Below are 15453 nucleotides of genomic sequence, written 5' to 3'. Positions count from 1 at the left end.
CACCAGATTGGTGTACCAAGCCCGGCGAGGCCAGTAAGATGACCGGAATCCCTTCTGCCTCAATTCTGCGTAGAAGTGTTGGCAGAAGCTTAAGAGGAGGGAAGGCGTAAATCAGACTTTACTGACCCCAGACCCCACGGGGCCACCAGTGCGTCTGTGGCGTCTGTCAGAGGATCCCATGATCGAGCCACAAACCTCTGCACTTTTCAGTTGAACAGAGACGCCAACAGATCCACCTCGGGGATGCTCCACCGGAGACACATCTGATAAAACACCTCCAGATGAAGGGACCACTCTCCTTGGTCCAACAGCTGCTGACTGAGGCCAGTTTTCCACTCCAAGGAATGTGTACAGCAGAGAGGACTTGAACTAATGTTTCTGCCCACCTTAGAATGTCAGCTACCTCCAGAGCCCCCAGGACACTTCATGTGCTCACCTGGTGATTGACATAAGCCATGGCCATGGCATTGTCTGATTGAATGCGCACTGGACATCCCTGAAGATGATCCGTCCAATGTTCCAGGCACAGTCTGATCACTCGGATTTCCAGGACATTGATTGGTAGTCTGGACTCTTCCAGTGTCCAGACCCACTGAGCAGGATTTTTGCGGAGGACGCCTCCCCACCCGGACAGGCTGACTTCCGTAGTGACCACTGTCCAATACAAGGGGAGGAAGGATTAGCCTAGCCGAAGCGCCGGAGAACGAAGCCACCATATCAGGGACTCTTTCGTTTCCTGGCTCAGCCAGATCCGATTGTCCAGAGACCGCGGATTCTTATCCCATTTTCCCAGAATCTCCCTTTACAGGAACCTCATATGGAACTGTGCCAACGGAACTGCCTCTAAGGTAGACACCATCAGGCCAAGCATGCAAGTTCGGAGGGATGACCATCTGTTGGACAGCAGGAGACAAATTGCAGCCTGCAGTTTCTGGAGTTAGTCCAGAGGAAGGAGTCAGACCCAGATAGTCCAGCTTTGTGAACGGAATCAGAGCAGACTTCTGAAAATTCAGAATCTAGCTGAACTCCCTTTAGAGTTCGTATGGTGATCTCCAGGTTTTCCACCAGAGCAGTAGGAGACTTCCCTCACAGAAGTAAGTCTTCAAAGTAGCCCAGTACTGCGATCTCCCATTGGCGTAACAATGCTAGCATCAGAGCTAACACTTTTGTGAAAACCCGAGGAGTCGAGGCGAGACCAAAGGTTAACTCCACAAACTAATAATGCTCCTCTAAAGGCAAAGCAGAGGAAGCGCTGGTGACCGGTTCATATTGGAATGTGAAGGTTAAGTTTCCTTAATGTTGATAGAGGCAAGAAAATTCCCCTGATGCAGGGATGCCAGCACCATGCGAACGGACTCCATTTTTAACTTCTGCACCCGTACAAAGCAGTTCAGCACCTTGAGGTCCAGAATTGGACGCACCTTGCCTTCCTTCCTGGGAACTGTAAACAGGTTTAAGTAAAGTCCCTAAAAAAGTTCAGATGTCAGAACCGGGACAATCACCCCTTGAAGTAACAGGTCTTGCACTGCCCCAAAAAGACCCTGTAATCGGTCCAGGGACACACGCAAGTTGGAAGGAAAGAACCTTTTCGGAGGGTAAGAAGGAAACTCGATCTTGTAGCCAGACCGTATGACTTTGTGGACCCACTTGTCTTGTACCAGGGAAGTCCATGGGGTCAGAAACCAGCGAAGACGTCCCCCCACCCCCGATACAGGTGAGGGAGCACCTTCATGCTGAAGGAGCCTTATCCGCGGGTCTAGAGAAGCCTGCTCTCAACTTGTCAAGTTCACTTGGATTCACCAGAGGAGGCCCTGAAAAGCTTTGATCCCTTGTCAGTCGCCCCTGAGGGACAAAAAAAATCTTATAACCTGAGGAGGATGGCCCATGTCTACGACTTTTTAGAAGTCTGGTTCGCAGACCAGCATTTGAGTCAAAAGACACGCCGAAGGACCACTGCCAAAACAGACTCAAGCCACTAGGGGAGCCACATCCAAAGAGGCATCACAGATAACCTGCAGCCCCTGGACCAACTGGTATGCCAGCTTAGCAAAGGCAGAGGGGAGCTGTTCCTCCTCCAAGTCACGGGCTTAAAAGCTTAGCCCACTCGGTCAGAGTTTGCGACAACAGTGCCGAACCAGACACAGTGTACATATTGCAGGCCACAGCCTCCGCCTTCCTGTCAGCCAGGTCCTTAAAGGCCGGGGACTCTTCAACCGGGATCATGGTTGCCTTGTTCAATCTGGAGACCAGAGGGTCCACCACCAACGGAACAGTCCACTTCTTAATAAGGGACTCCTCATAGGGGTACCACATATCAAATCACTTAGGGACCGCAAGGGTGACGTTTTGGGCGTTTACGACAATTCCTTCAAAATAGGAGGGGAAAGGAAATACCTTTGCCACTCAGGGTGGCTTGTAAGTGCAAAAGGGAACCGACCCCTCTGTCACAGCTTCAGCTGCGTCCTCCATTTTTAAGGTTTCACGCACAGATACAATCAGTGCATCCACCAGCGCCTTTTCGTGCGCGGCTATAGGAGTGGAGGAATCATCCTCAGTATCAGAGAACAGCAGAGTAACCCACGTCTGCGGCGGCCGAGTCAGATTCAGGATCTGAGGAAACAGATGAGGCAGGGGAAGGTGGGGGGGGAGCTTTTCGCTAGCCCGTCGCCCAAAAACCACCTCCACCCAGGACACAAATGTCTCCAGGACCGCAGTCAGTCCATCAATGAATGGTTGGGACCTGGAGGGCCCCGCAAGCCTCTGGTAGCGGATCAGGTGGGGATATGTGCTCCAAAGACTCCATAAGTCAATAGGGGGACCCCACAAACAAAGGTGCAAAAAAACATTGCTATGGGACATCCCCACCGCTAAGTAACAGAGCACTTAAACGATCCTCAACAGAGTGGGAAAGGACCCCACCAGACTCCCCACCCAGCATAAAAGGCACCTGCAGCCACCAGGATAATCTGCACTCGTGCGGCGATCAGGAAGTGAAAAGATCCAGGAGTCAGCACCAGGGGATGAAGAGGGGCTCCCACCGCTGAAATCGCCACCCAGAGGGCTCCACTGTCATGGCCTCCGCTATTTTTAGTGGCAAACCACCGCAAAATGGCCGCCAGACTACACAAACAAGTCCATCGTGCATTGAGCACACAGGCTACAAGGAAGGCTCCCACAAGGCTCCCAGGGACCCAGGAACCTTCGGCCTCAGTAAACGGCACAGGCAGGAGGCACCACCAGGTACAACCCCCCCCCCACAGCTGATTGCCCAGTTGCCAGAGGCGCACCCCCAACCCACCCCCAGCACAGCACCCTGCCCCCACCCCAGGAGGTGGACCAGGCCACCCCACACAACCCCAGCGTAAGTGGAGGGGGGAGGCGGCGTATGGGGGATGAGATGGCCCACAGGGACCACCAGACTTATGAGGGGGTTGCCTAAACGGGAAGAAGGGGAACCTGCGGGTCTGACCATCGCATGGAGGGGCTCACGGGGGAGAGGGGGGGACAGTTACTAATCTTACCAGGAACTAGGCAAGCACTGCTCCAGACAGAACCTCCTTTCCATCTAAATGGGGGGGCTGTCCGCCAGGAGGAACACTGCAACTCAGGCCGAGTCCCGGTCGTATGTAACCTTGTGAGGCATTTAACTCGCAGTCCAGCCCCCATCCGGTGGGGCTAAGTAGCAGCCAACCTAGCGTGGAGTGGAGGTCTGCGCGTGCTCGCTGGCCAGACTGGGGTGACCACTGAATCAAGATTATCCAGCCCGTCGCTCAGTCCGGCAGTTGATTGTAGGTCTCACAGGAAAAACCTGGAGAAAAAAAAACTGAGTATCTATAGAAGAGAGAGGGAGTATACTCTCTGGGACTGTCAATAGGCATAGCCAGACTTTTTTCTGCCTAGTGTCTTACTCCTGTAAGAGGCAGTATAACCCAATGGTTAAGAAGATCAGGAGCTATGTCCGTAAATGAATAAAAGAGAAAATAGTTTTCGGTGCACAATACACTATAATATAATATTATAATAGCTAGTATTGTATGTGAAGCATTTGTTTACCTTCATAATTCCATGCAAGTGTGATAAGAAAGAGATCAGTGACGATGGCAAGTTAAGTCGTTTTCTTAAGCACTCTTCTAAAGTGCTCGGGCACTGAGGTAGTAAACCACCAGTTTCTTTGTGAAAGAGAAAAATATCAGCCACCTAAATGAAAGACAATACATACATATAATATCTCCTTACGAACTGACAGTTTGTATATGTTGTGGTTAAAAAGTATCACCCTACATTGGTATATTGCCTACTATGTACCACAGTTAACTGATTCCAAGTCTACAATACCTTGCCTCACTGTTATCTTCATTTATTGCATACCTTTAAATAAAGAATTAAAAAAAAACAAAAAAAAAACCTTAGTTAGACTTACCGGTAATGGTATTTCTAGGAGTCTTTCAGGACAGCACCTGGAGAGAGCGTCGCTCCACCCAATTTCCCAGGAAACACTGCAGTAACCACTTTAAAATCAAGCCCCTTCCACCATGGCCTCAGTTGTTATCGACTACCTCCAGCCAAGCTGAAAAATATAAACAAAACAGCAAAACACCACAGTAAATACAATCAAGGGAGGGTAATAGGTGCTGTCCTGAAAGACTCCTAGAAATACTGTTACCGGTAAGTCTAACTAAGGTTTTCCCAAATCGTCTTTCAGGACAGCACCTGGAGATAAGCGAGTACTTACTCTAGGGTGGGACCACTGCCTGCAGGACCTTCCTGCCAAAGGCTTGCTCCGTTGCCGACAGTAAATCCATCCTGTAATGGTGGGTGAACGTAGAAAAACTCCTCAAAGTGGCTGCTTTGCAGATTTGCTCTGGAGAAGCACCAGCCTGTTCTGCCCAGGAGGTTGCCATTGCCCTGGTTGAATGGCCCATAACACCCACGGGAGGTTCCTCTCCCAAGGCTATATAAGATTCCCTAATGGCCAAGTGAAGCCACCTGGCTATAGTATTTTTAGAAACACGTAAACCCTTACGCGACCCTGAAAATAGTACAAAGAAAGTTTGATTTTCTAAACTCTTTTGTGATCTCTAAAAAATGTATCACCCCTCTTCTTACATCTAGACTGTGAAAAGTGCTTTCCTTAAAACCTGATGGAAAAGGGCAAAACATGGGCAAAATTATCTCCTGAGATCTATGAAAAGACAGAGACTTTTGGCAAGAAACCTGGGTCTGTCCTCAGAACCATCCAGTCTGGGACACCCAACAAGAAAGGCTCAATGAAAGACACAGCCTGAAGCTCACTGACCCTCCTAGCTGTAGTTACTGCCAACAACAGACTTACTTTTAACGTCCAATCCCTAATCGTAGCCTCTTCTGGAGGTTTGAAAAGTTTTTTAGTCAGTGCTTGAAGAACCACAGACAAATCCCATTTGGGAAAAATTTGTAAAAGATATGGGCCTGGCTCTGGCCAAAGCCCTGAAAAATCTAATGATTAAAAGGTTCCTGAGATAAATGTCTCTCTAGAAACACAGATAAAGCAGCTACTTGGACCTTCCAAGGTACTGGCTGCTAACCCCTTCTCCATTGCTTCATGGAGAAATTCAAGGACAGAAGCACCTTGCTCGGGATCCATTTTTTTTGAGATGCACCAGGAGTTGAAGACTTTCTTCCTGATCTGTAGCAAAGTGGAAACTAAACCGTCCGATAAACCTTTCTTTTTCAGGATCTGCTCCTCAGTAGCCAGGCTGCTAATCTGAGCTGACCTATATTGGGATGAAATAGAGGGCACTGGCTCAGCAGATCCTCTCGAAGGGGCAGCAACCAATGTGGTTCTGCTGCTAAATTTAGCAGGGTCGAGAACCAAGTCCTCTTGGACTAGAAGGGGGCCACCAGAATCAGCTTTATGGTCTCTTCCTGCAATTTCATTAGTATCAGAGGGATCATCTGGAAATATGGGAAGGCAGAACACAAGCGGAAGGTCCAGAGCTAGGCCAAAGCATCCAGACCCTCCGCTTGATCCCGCCTGTTTACAGAAAAAAAGACCTATACCTTTGCGTTTGCCTGAGAAGCAAATAGGTCCACCTGCAGCTTTCCCCATCTGTTCACTAACATCTGGAAGATCTCCTCATTCAAACACCACTCTGACTATCACTTGCCTTCTGCTTAGGAAGTCTGCTACCCGATTTAAGCTTCCGTTGAGGTGTAGAGCTGTTAAGGAAATCAAATTGACTTTTGCCCAAGACAGGATCTGTAGTGCTAAGGACAGGAGAATCCTGCTCCTTATGCCCCCCTTGTTTTGAAACTTAGGCCACAGCTGTGGAATTGCCGGACAATACCTGAATATGATGCCCCTGGATCACCCTTCCGAAAGCTAACAGCCTTACGAGGATAGCCCTCAGCTCCCTCCAATTGGAGGATCTCTTGGCTTCCCTGCTCGTCCATGACCCTTGAGCAAATCGAATTTGAAATGAGCCCCCCAACCCCTTGAGCTTGCATCTGTTGTCAATCTCTTTGCGGTTGGAGAGGTCCAGAACAGACCCATGTTCAGATTTGCTGCCTCTCGCCACCGCCATAACCTTCTCTTGACCCCGGCAGGGACAAAGATCTGTTTTTCCAGTGACTCCCCATAGTGCCAATTCTGCAGAATTGACTGCTGGAGAAACCTTGAATGGAGACGGGCCCATTGGGCCACAGGGATTGAGACCGTGAGAAGGCCTCGGGTAGACATTGCCACTCGGATGGAAACTGGCGAGTTTGTCTGAACATTCTTCACTGCGTTCTGGATTTTTTTTTATCTTCTCGTCTCGGAGAAACATTTTTTCCCGGGCTGAGTCGATGGTGTAACCCAAAAATCTGATCACCTGGGCAGAAACCAGGTTTGAATTCTCTCTGTTTAGAAGCCAACCCAGCCCCTCCAGGTGGCTCTCTGTCCTCTTTAGATCCCTCCACAAAAGCTCTTTTGTGCTGGCAAATAGCAGGAGATCATCCAGATATGGCACGATCGACACTCCCTGCAACCTGAGAGGTGCCAAAGCTTCTGCCATAATTTTTGGGAAGATCCTTGGGGGAAGAGGATAGCCCAAAAGGCAGGGCTCTGAATTGGAGGTGAGAAACCCCCTTCCCTACCCTGATCACCAACCTCAAGAACTTTTGTGAAGCTGGTGCTATGGGAACATGTAGGTACGCATCCTTCAAGTCTATGGACGCGAGGAAGCACCCTGCAGACAGAGTCTCCTCACTGAAAAAAATTGTATCCATTCGGAACTTCTTGTATTGAATGGATCTATTTAATATCCTCAGATTCAAAATCAAACAAAATTTTCCTAAAGGTTTCCTGACTAGGAAAACGTGTGAATGGAACCCCAGTCCTAACTCCCCTTGGAGAACCGGAATGAGAACCTCCTGCTGCCGAAGCTCTAAGAGGGCAGTCATTGCCAGAGATTTCTCCTGATCTCTGTAAACCTGTGTGACATTAAAACGATGTGTCAGGATTTCTGAGAATTCCAGTCTGTAGCCCTGTGAGATCACCTGAAGGACAAACTGACTGGTCGTCACTGTTTTTCACTGTGGATAAAAGGCTTGAAGTCTTCCTCCCACTGAGTCATTGAGTCTTGGGGGGGTTGATTAAGAGGACGGAACTGCTCTGCTTCTACCTCTGAGACCTGCATGGTCTCTTGTATCCAGTTTCTTTAACATCCTGGGCCTGGTGAAAAGGACAAATTTTTCTTGTCAGCCGCTCTATCTAAAACGGCCTCAAGATCAGGGCCAAACGCCAAATCTCCTTCAAAAGACAGACCACCCAGCTTCACTTTAAAGGCCAATTTCCCTGACCAAGTCTTGACCCATAAAGCTCTACGTGCTGAGTTTACTAAGGCCGAAGATCTTGTGGACAATCTTACAGACTCTGCTGAAGCATCTGTCATGCATCCTACTGCTTTATGCAAGATTGGAAAGGTATCCAGCAGATCTTTACGAGGGGTCCCTGCCTCGATATGCCCCTTCGATTGCTCCAGCCAGTGGTCCAGATCCCTGGCTACTATGGTTGAGGCAATTGCCAGTTTAAGGTTGGTTAGAGCAGAGTCCCAGGCTTTTATTAACAGGAATCAGCTCTCTTATCCATGGCATCTTTCAGGACTCCCATGTCCTCGAACGCCAAATCCGTATTACGGGAAACCTAGGAGAAAGCCGCATTGAGTTTGGGTCACCTGTTCCAAACCTGTGCACTATCCTCATCAAAAGGAAACCTCCTTTTTAAAGATCGAGAGAAAAAAGGGGCCCTCTCTGGATCCTTCCATTCCCTTTTTACAGCATCTGATAGTACCTTGTGAACCGGGAACACGCGATGCTTAACTTCACACATACCCTGATACATTTTATCATGCAGTGATAACTGTGCTTTATCCTCCTTGATGTCTAGGGTAGTATGGATGGTTTTCAAAAGGTCATCCTCATCCTCCAGGGACAGTCTGTAACGTGAGAAAGACGCTTCTTTCTCCACACCCTTTTCTTCGTCTGATCCCTGGGACACACTTCCCCCTCCTCCTCTGAATCACTGTCTCTAGGAGCAGAGGAGGGACACGTTCTAGCCGGTGAATTAACACCTGCTTACGCTACTGGACGCTTATCCAAAAAGGACCTGAATGATAGGAACGTGTCCGCTAATTCTTTCTGAAAAGAAGCGAGAAGCTCCCTAGGTGGGGTACGAGGAGTCGCAGAGGACGCTTCCCCTTTGACCAAATCCACAGTACAGGTCTTACACAAAGGCTTGGTCTAAGAGTCCCCAAGTGTACTTTTACGAGAGACACTTTTTTTTGGGGGGGGGGGGGGGTATGTTTAGTTTTTTCTTTGGTTTTAGCCTGAAAGACATTTAAACAACCATGAACATCACATAACATAACATGCCCCTAAAAAAGGTCTCCACCCTAGCAGACATTAGAAGAGGATAGCGAAAACAACAATACAATTTGTCTACACAACAATATCTTAATCGCCCTCCCTAGACTATACTGTGGAGTGTGATGCAGGCTCCCCCCCCCCCCCCCAGGGGAAGTAAGGAGAGGGAAAACTAACCTAGACCCAGGGTAAATCGTCAGGCCACTGCCTTGCTTATCTGGATCTGGCTGGCGTTCGTGGCTCCTGCTCCTGCCACCACCGCTGGTTCCCCTGTATCCATTGCTGCAGAGTGTCAGCGGGCGTTCAGCAGTCTTCTTTCAAATTTACCGGTCCTTTTGCCACTGCAAGGACCGTACATACGCCAGCAGGGGCCGCCTCTTCCTCTTGCGTTCCAACGGCTGAAACCGTAAGCCGCCACCCACTGCCGGAAGTCCCGCCTCGCCGGAAATTACGTCGCCTGCTATCCAGCACCAAGAACAAGTGCAAAACCTCCTGACACCAGACAACTGCGCCTGCCGCAGCCCTGCCCCCAGGCTCCACATTGCCCGGTCTGCTGAAGCAGAACCTCCAGCGGCCTCAGCCCTCGCCGAGCTAGAAGTGGAACCAGAATACCCCCCACCCGTCGGGGGGGGGGGGTATGGAGGTGTTTGGCTGGCCCTTAACATACAGGTATGAATATTACCTTTTTCCCACCTGTAGAGAGCGTAGCATACCCCTGGTCCCCTGCAGCGCTTCCACCATGGGGGAGGAAACACTACAAACTGAGGCCATGGTGGAAGGGGCTGGATTTTAAAGTGGTGACTGCAGTGTTTTCTGGGAAATTGGGTGGAGCTAGGCTCCCTCCATGTGCTGTCCTGAAAGACGATTTGGGAAATATATATATACATAGAATGTATATAATATTTCTGCTAACAAACCTATGTCATATAAAGCCAGATTGCATCTTCCTGTTTTTAAACCGTCTAAAGTTACATTCTGTTTCTTGTGCTTAGAGCACAACAGAGCATGGATTTTAGTGCTCAACTCAAATCTTTTGCTCACAGCATATGTACGTCTCATCCCTGATCACCTGCTTACAACCAGACTTTTCTTTGCAGTATGAAGACTTTGAAACATCTCACTTTCACTGCTGGAGAATTCTCCTATGAGGAGTAATTTAACCAGAAATGCTGTATACAATCAGCTTCCCCTCTGCCTCCCCTCTCCTTAAAGTTTCACTAAACTTTGTTTAAAAATACAAAAAACGCAGATCAACTGTTCTTTAGCCCCCCCCCCCCCTCCTTCTAGCTGACACTGAACTAAGCCTAAATCCTCACCCTAGAGCATGGCTAGCTCCCACTTTGGAACCTCTGCCAACAGTACATGCAGTGCTGTATCCTGGCCTAGGCCAACAAGGCCCAGGCCTAGGGCGGCATTTTGCAGGGGGCAGCAAAAAAATATTTCATTATTTGTATAATGACTATGGACTTCCTATTTATTATATAAATAAGTGAAATAATCCTATGATTACAATTAGTGGCAGCAAACACAAGTCCAACTACCTTAAAAGAGTAATCTTACTAAACCCATGACATAAGGCTGTACTAATGGGCATTGATAAGGCTGCACTGGTGACCACTGATGAGGCCCAACCTGATATGCTGCACTGACGGGCAGTAAAGAGGCAGCACTGATAAGGCTGCACTGATGAGGCTGAACATATGGGAACTGAAGAAGCTATGCTGATGGGCACTGATAGACTGTGGTTATGGTCTGTGGTTTACAGAGGACAGGGTGGGTCATAAACAGGAAGGGGTGTGGCCTTTACAGGAAGGGGTGGGTCATATTTAAATTAGGGGGTGTTCAAGTTTAGTCGGGCCTAGGGCAGCACAAAACCTAAATACACCACTGAGTACATGATCTAGTCAGTGCAACGCCTCTCTCCCCTCAACCTCTTTAGCTCTTCCTCTTCTCTCCACCTGCCATATCTACACCTCTGCCTCCTGCCCACAAGCTTCTACTTTATGTGGTTCGTGATGAACTCCAGCCCCCTGTCCACAATTGGCTACTGGTCAGCCTCTTATCCCCATTCCATTCATGATCTGCTACTATTCTGCTTCATCTCTCAATATTCCATGATCAGCTACCTCTTTTCTCGTCTGCACCCAACTGTCTCATAATCAGCCTCTTTTCCCAATGGCCCATGATCAGTTGTTGACCCACAACTGTGACCACCTCCTGTTCTACCTCCTCTACCATTCTATGCTCCACAATCAGCCTTCCTTATGTTTTTCCCAGCAATATCAGTTTTCCATATGCCTTTGGATCCTCCTACTCCTGTCTGCACTGTGCACATTAGCCAAAAGGGAGATGGCACCCGTGATGAACTAATACACATTCTGCTAAATTGTTTTCTGATTGGGCAATAATGCATACAAGTTGGTTTTGAGTCACTCAGAGACCTAAAGGCCATTTAGCCTAAATTAAACCATTCATGAATGGACACACATTTTTTTATCCTATAGTTAATGTAAAATAAAGACCCAGGAAGTAAGAAACCCCTCCTTCTTACATCTTAAGGTATCAGCAGAGTAGCAGTTGATCTTGTGACTCTCAGCCACCTAATAAATAAATGGAGAGAGCCACCAGTGTGCAGTATGAACATGCTCCGTTGACATATGTCCATCACAATAGACAGCATTGACAACAGTAAATGCCCATGCATGCAGTATGCAAGCACAGCAATTCAGCTGACACAGTCCCAGTACAGGGGTGACATTATTTTACCACTATGTTCAAAGAACTTTCCAGTAAAAATGAAGCTTATGAAGCTTATTACAGACAATTTAGTTAAACCAGCAGAATTGTATAGTTCGGAGGCAAATTTATCTGTCTTCCTATTTGTATACATGCCTGTTAGGTAATCAAATCAGTATAACAGAAAACGTACTTCTGTTTACCAGGCCCCATCTTTTCCCGATTCCCTAACCCCCAACCCTTACACACCCAAGCAACCAATGTTCATCCAGCTAACCTGAGTGTCAAACACGTTGCTGACTTCAACCCCATACTGGTGATAGAGACAGTCTGAAAGGCCACGGCAGTCGTGAATCACCTGTTACGGATCAAGACATAGATAACCATCAAGTAAATAAAAAGTAAACAGTAGTGTGCCAACCAAAGCACGCTTGCATCTACACAAAGTACAAGTAAATTTAGTGAACTGCTTTCTCAATAATCGGTCCTAAACTATTACAAATGTGTAGGTTTACCTATGAAATACATTTTATTAAAAGTATTGTAGCAAAGCATTCCAGAGAGCTGGGAAAAGTCTTGTTTGGGGTTTACACATCTCCCAGGCTCCTCTCACACACATTTAGGGATCTCTGATCCACGGTTCAGTTTGGGTCTTGGTCCTCTCCCCTAGGTCAATTTATACTCACCTGAGACAGACAGCCAGTACTCTCACACCCGGGGGACCACACAAGTCCTGTCTGGGAGAGCTGCTAAGGTCAGTAAAAAAGCAAAAAAAGTTGTGTATGCCGAGTCTGACAAATATTAGGCTTGTTCAGCCTGATGGTAAGGATTGCAGCTTGTATAGTTAGCACCGGGACACAGCTAAGCCTTTGTTTGGAAGGTTTTTTGTTCTATTTACTTTTCTTTTGGAACACTGTACAGCACCTGTAAAAAGACAACAGCAACAGATTGGCGCTGTACAATAAGTTGATGTTTGAAAAATTGGCCAGTGCTGTGGGAACAGACAGAAAGGCGCTAACTGAGGTGATGCAGATGTTTGCACAAAAAAGTCTCCAGCTTAAAGCCGAAGGGGTTGGAGACAGCTCCTCAGCTATCCATGTGGGTCGCTTCATGTCCAGGATGACTCCTGATGATGACCCAGAGGCTTTTCTGGTTACTTTTGAGAGAACTGCCGAGAGGGAAGGCTGACCTAAAACCCAGTGGGCAGGACTGGTCGCCCCCTGACTTACTGGGGAGTCGCAGAAGGCCTAATACGATTTGGAGTCTGCAGGTGCATGGGACTATGAGAGAGTCAAACAGGAAATCCTGGCACAACTAGGTGTTACCATTGCGGTTCAAGCACAACGGGTCAGCAGCTGGTCCTTCCAAGTTGAGAGACGTTCGCAGATGTTCGACTTGATCTACCTGGTGCGGAAGTGGCTGCAACCGGAGTCCCCGTCTGGGTCACATATAGAGGAGCAGGTCAACATGGATCATTACCCGAGGATTTGTGCCTGCCTCCCCACAGAATTGGTTGAGCCAAGGGGACCCCAATTCAGCTGATAAACTTGTGAAGCTCATTGAGAGGTACTTTGCCACTGAGAGCCTGGTCACCACCCCTACAACCACACAGACTTTCTACCCAAAGCCACGATCTCCGCAGGCAACCGGTAAGACTGTAACAGGGGAAGTGGGTGGTAAGCATCGCAAGGAGACAGGGGGAGGATTTTTGATGCCAGGTCTGAAGATTGGCGTCCCAAACAAGGGAATGTAGATGCCCGGTGATGTGTTCACTCCTGCTGGGCCACAGGTGTTCCAATCCTGGGGATGCAACAAGGGGAGAATATGTTGCAGAGCGTCCCAGAGACAGCTGGGTAAAACCTTGTTTGGGGTTTACACGTCTCCCAGGCTCCTCTCATACACATTTGGGGATTTCTGATCCAGTCCAGTTAGGGTCTTGGTACTCTTCCCTAGGTCAATTTATACTCACCTTAGACAGACAGCAAGTGCTCTCACGTCTGGGCAGCAGACAAGTCCTGTCTGGGAGAGCTGCTAAGGTCAGTAAAAAGCAGACAAATTGTGTATGTCGAGACTGACAAGCATTAGGCTTGTACAGCTTGATAGTAAGGACTGCAGTTCCTATAGTTCACACCTTTTTTAGCTCCTTTACCTTTCTTTTGAAACATTGGGGGTTATTTACTAAAGGCAAATCCACTGTGCACTGCAAGTGCACTTAGAAGTGCAGTCGCAGTAGATCTGAGGAACATGCAAGGAAAATAAAACCGCATTTTTGCTTGCATATGATTGGATGATAGAAATCAGCAGAGCTTCCCTCATTTCAGATATTCTCTTCAGATCTATAGCGACTGCACTTCCAAGTGCACTTGCAGTGCACAGTGGAATTGCCTTTAGTACATAACCCCCATTGTATAGCACCTGTAAACAGACTTGTGTATAGCACCAATAAATCACAGCACCGGACTGCTATGTAGGTCTCAAAGTGTGCTCACCCCAGGGAGCTTTTGTACCTGCTACCTTTCCCCAGCTCAAAGTACTTATATAACGCTGGCAATTTACGCAGCATTTTACATTTATATTGTACATTCACATTAGTCCCTGCTTACAATTAAAAACAATAAATTAGAAAGCTGTATGCACTTTAGGGAGCAGAAAGACAGTGTATGAGATCAGGCTTTAGGTGATCCCGACTCTTAATTTCCAGCAGCTCATAAGGTGAGAAGCAGTGTTAGGGGGTGAGCTATGGGAGATACCGGGTGTACATATACCTGGGAATATTAGTGGTACAGCACAAGAACCACAATTTACATGACTGCATTTTTAACACAGCACTTAGGTTCTTCTAGATGCTGACCCTGGTCAATGCTTGAACAAAGCTGGTCGCAGCTATATGTGAAAAAAGATGGCATCAACCTTGTTCAGAGGATTGCAGATGAACACATCATTGAGAATAACTGCAAGCTCTTCAACTGCTAGCAGACAGCCCACCAAAGATATACTGCGACACGGTGGCTATTCTAAAACCCGTACCTAGTATGTGATCTGTGCCCCAGGATTGGCTGCAGCACCAACCAATCAGGGGGTACTGGACGCTGATTGGTCACCAGCATTACTGAAGAGAGCCCTGTGTATATAAACACAGGGCTCTCTTCTGACAGCAGCAATGTGCTGTTTTTCCTCCCTGCAAAGTAGGAAGTAAAAAACAGCACATTAGTTAGTAAAAACAGCACAAACATTAACACGTTTGGCATACATTTAACACCTTGATTGCCCTAGATGTTAACTCTTTCCCAGTCAGTGTCATTAGTACAGTGACATTGCATATTTTTAGCACTGATCACTACATTAGAATCACTGGTTCCCGAAAAGTGTCAAAACTGTCCGGTAGTGTCTGATTGTTCGCCACAATATCGTAGTCCCGCTATAAATTGCTGATCGCCGCCATTACTAGTAAAAAATAAATAAATATAAACTCCATAAATAAAAATTACATAGTTTATAGACGCTATAACTTTTGTGCAAATATGTGCTTATCTGTATTTTTTTTTTTAACAAAAATATGTAACAGAATTCATATTGGTCTAAATTGATAAAGAAATTAGATTTTACATTTTTTTATTGGATATGTTGTATATGAGATTATAAAAAAAAATTTAATTTTTGTAAGAACTTACCGTAAAAAATTATTTTCTCTGAGTCCTCTGACAGTCGCCGCCCTCTCATACAGTCTTCACTACTGGGTATCGGTCTTATCCACAGGAGTAAGCTAGGCAGAAGATTTTGTTAGAAAACATTCACAAAACCTTGTATAGACACACCTACAGGGGGCTGTCCCTC

The 15453-nt window shown here is 47.3% G+C and overlaps 1 protein-coding gene across 1 annotated transcript in view; it reads right to left on the bottom strand.

Annotated features, from left to right (window-relative positions):
• LOC309549589 (piRNA biogenesis protein EXD1-like) overlaps positions 1-15453 on the bottom strand; it is a gene marked incomplete at its 3' end in the record, with an annotated part of 299356 nt that overhangs the window by 32924 nt on the left and 250979 nt on the right. The window contains exons 10-11 of the mRNA XM_082249962.1: positions 11897-11977; positions 4054-4197 (exon numbers count right to left, since the gene is read on the bottom strand). Coding sequence (XP_082106088.1) covers positions 4054-4197; positions 11897-11977 — 225 coding nt within the window. The remainder of the gene's footprint in view (positions 1-4053; positions 4198-11896; positions 11978-15453) is intronic.

Source organism: Pelophylax lessonae (assembly GCF_965119305.1).
Source record: "Pelophylax lessonae genome assembly, chromosome: 1".
Taxonomy (NCBI): domain Eukaryota; kingdom Metazoa; phylum Chordata; class Amphibia; order Anura; family Ranidae; genus Pelophylax; species Pelophylax lessonae.
Note: the sequence above shows the minus strand (reverse complement) of the source record. Positions and strands in the feature narration are given on the sequence as shown.